The sequence below is a fragment of the Rutidosis leptorrhynchoides genome, chromosome 10 (assembly GCF_046630445.1).
Source record: "Rutidosis leptorrhynchoides isolate AG116_Rl617_1_P2 chromosome 10, CSIRO_AGI_Rlap_v1, whole genome shotgun sequence".
Lineage (NCBI taxonomy): Eukaryota > Viridiplantae > Streptophyta > Magnoliopsida > Asterales > Asteraceae > Rutidosis > Rutidosis leptorrhynchoides.
The window spans coordinates 295,035,885-295,037,975 of record NC_092342.1 but is presented as its reverse complement, the minus strand read 5'-3'; the positions used below and the strand labels follow the sequence as shown (position 1 = coordinate 295,037,975).

The following is a 2,091-nucleotide window of genomic DNA, read 5'->3' as shown; positions in this document are numbered from 1 at the left end:
CGGGAATGTCAAAGAGGTTCTTCAAGAGACAATTTAGGAACAAATAACCAATCTCCTTCGAGATCAAGTAAGTGTGGTGGTAAGGGAAGAGTTCGATAAGAGGTTTCCAAAGCCTCAAGGTGAAGAAGGTGTTGAATAGGGACCGCTTAATTTGGAGGTTCCAGAAATGGTGGGTTTAGTTACAAGGACTTTAAGTTCACTAAGCCGCCACTATTTGAAGGGAGTCCAGACCCTCTAAAAAGTACGAGGTGGATATCGGATGTGGAAGATTGTTTCCGGGTATGTGAATGCCTACCCAATAAAAAGACAAGGCTTGCTACAAGCCTAATGAGGAGTGCGGCGAAAACTTGGCTATATGATAAGATTCTTGTGATGGGTGAAGAGACGTTTATTAATTTGTCTTGGGATGATTTCAAGACCGAGTTTTTCAAGGAGTATCGCACTCAAGCCGATCTCACCCGAATTCGAAAGGAGTTGCGAAACTTGCGTCAAGGGTCTATGGACCTAAACACTTTTAAGGCTACGTTTCTTGCTAAGGTGCGGTTTTGTCCCGAATACATAAATGTTGATGGAGGATTTTCATAAGGCGTTGAATGATGATTTTCGGGCAAAGATTAGTCTTGGTCATGTTAAGACCTTTGCCGAGTTGTTTGATGTGGCGAAAGGTTTTGAACCCGATGATCCGAAAGTTAATGATGTTACTACTAGTAAGAGGAAGTTTGAGGCAAGTAGTGCCCCGAGTAGGAAGGCTAAGTGTGGGGCCGAAAGTGTGGGTAGTGTGAAGAAGGGGGGTTCCGGGGGTCATGTCCCTAATTGCTATACTTGTGGGAAAAAAGGTCATATGTCCCGGGATTGCCCAAACTCGTCTTCTTAGAGTAAAATCACTTGTTTTAATTGTCAAAAAGAGGGCCACCGAAAGTCTGAGTGTCCCGACTTAACGACGGGTGATAAAATCTATGTTAACGCCAAACGGTTGGAAAAAGCGGCGGGGCTCGCGAGGGTCGAAATTTCATGATGACTACCAATGATGCTAGGAAGTCCAACGAAGTGGTTTCAGGTACTTTCTTAGTTAACTCTAAACCCACTAAGGTTCTATTTGATAGTGGTGCCGATATGTCGTATGTTTCCTTAAAATATGCGGCTACTTTAGATTGTCACTTATGTGATCGAAACTTTCCTTTACAAGTTGAGATCGCGTATGGTAGGTTCTCGGTGGCTAATAGGGTTTATAAAAATTGTGTTAGTGATTTCGGAACCGTGAAGTTTGATATCGACTTGGTTCCTATTAGCTTGGGTGAGTTTGATGTACTCGTGGGTATGGATTGGCTCGATCATAATAGAGCTAATCTTGATTGTCATGAAAAATTTGTAAGGGTAAGAACCCCAACTGCGGGAGAGCTAATCATGTATGGTGAAGCTCGAAAACATCTCGTGCCTATTTGTACTTATGATCGGGCGCACCGACTTGTGTCTAGTGGAGGTATGACTTATCTAGCCCATGTGGTTGATACTCGAGATGAGCCACCTTCCATTAAATCTATTCCCGTTGTTAATGAATTCGAAGATGTTTTTCCCGATGACTTACCGGGTGTTCCGCCGGTAAGACAAGTGGAGTTTTGCATCGATTTGGTTCCGGGGGTGTGTCACGGCCCGGAAATTTCCGACCAAATTTAAACTTGATCTTCCCATGATAACACTATTTCGACATGATAAGCAATGAATTTTGACAAGTTTTAAAACTTTTGAAAATGAGTTTTTATATAACGGTGGACCACTGCTTGTCCAACGATTCACGAACGTCATAACATATATTATATACATATTTTAATAAATATAAGAGTTTTCGATATATACGGAATCATGCGAATAATATTTATATACGAAATGATTAAAAATTTACTATTAAACGATGCTATTTCAAATTAAAAAATTTAAGTATTAAGTCATTTTATTTTTATGATATAATTATTGTAAATTTTTTTAAGAAATGAAGTTAAATTAAAAATGTACAATTTGTAAAGCACAACGTACAACAACGTGTAGCTTAAATAGTTGATTTTAAATTAATTCATTTACTATTTATTGAATAGT

The 2,091-nt window shown here is 39.5% G+C and overlaps 1 protein-coding gene across 1 annotated transcript; it reads left to right on the top strand.

Annotated features, from left to right (window-relative positions):
* The first annotated feature begins 1,014 nt into the window (after positions 1–1,014).
* Positions 1,015–1,674, top strand: LOC139871166 (uncharacterized). The gene has a single exon (XM_071858904.1). It carries the CDS (start codon positions 1,015–1,017, stop codon positions 1,672–1,674), a length of 660 nt encoding a protein of 219 aa, XP_071715005.1.
* The last annotated feature ends 417 nt before the right edge of the window (positions 1,675–2,091 follow it).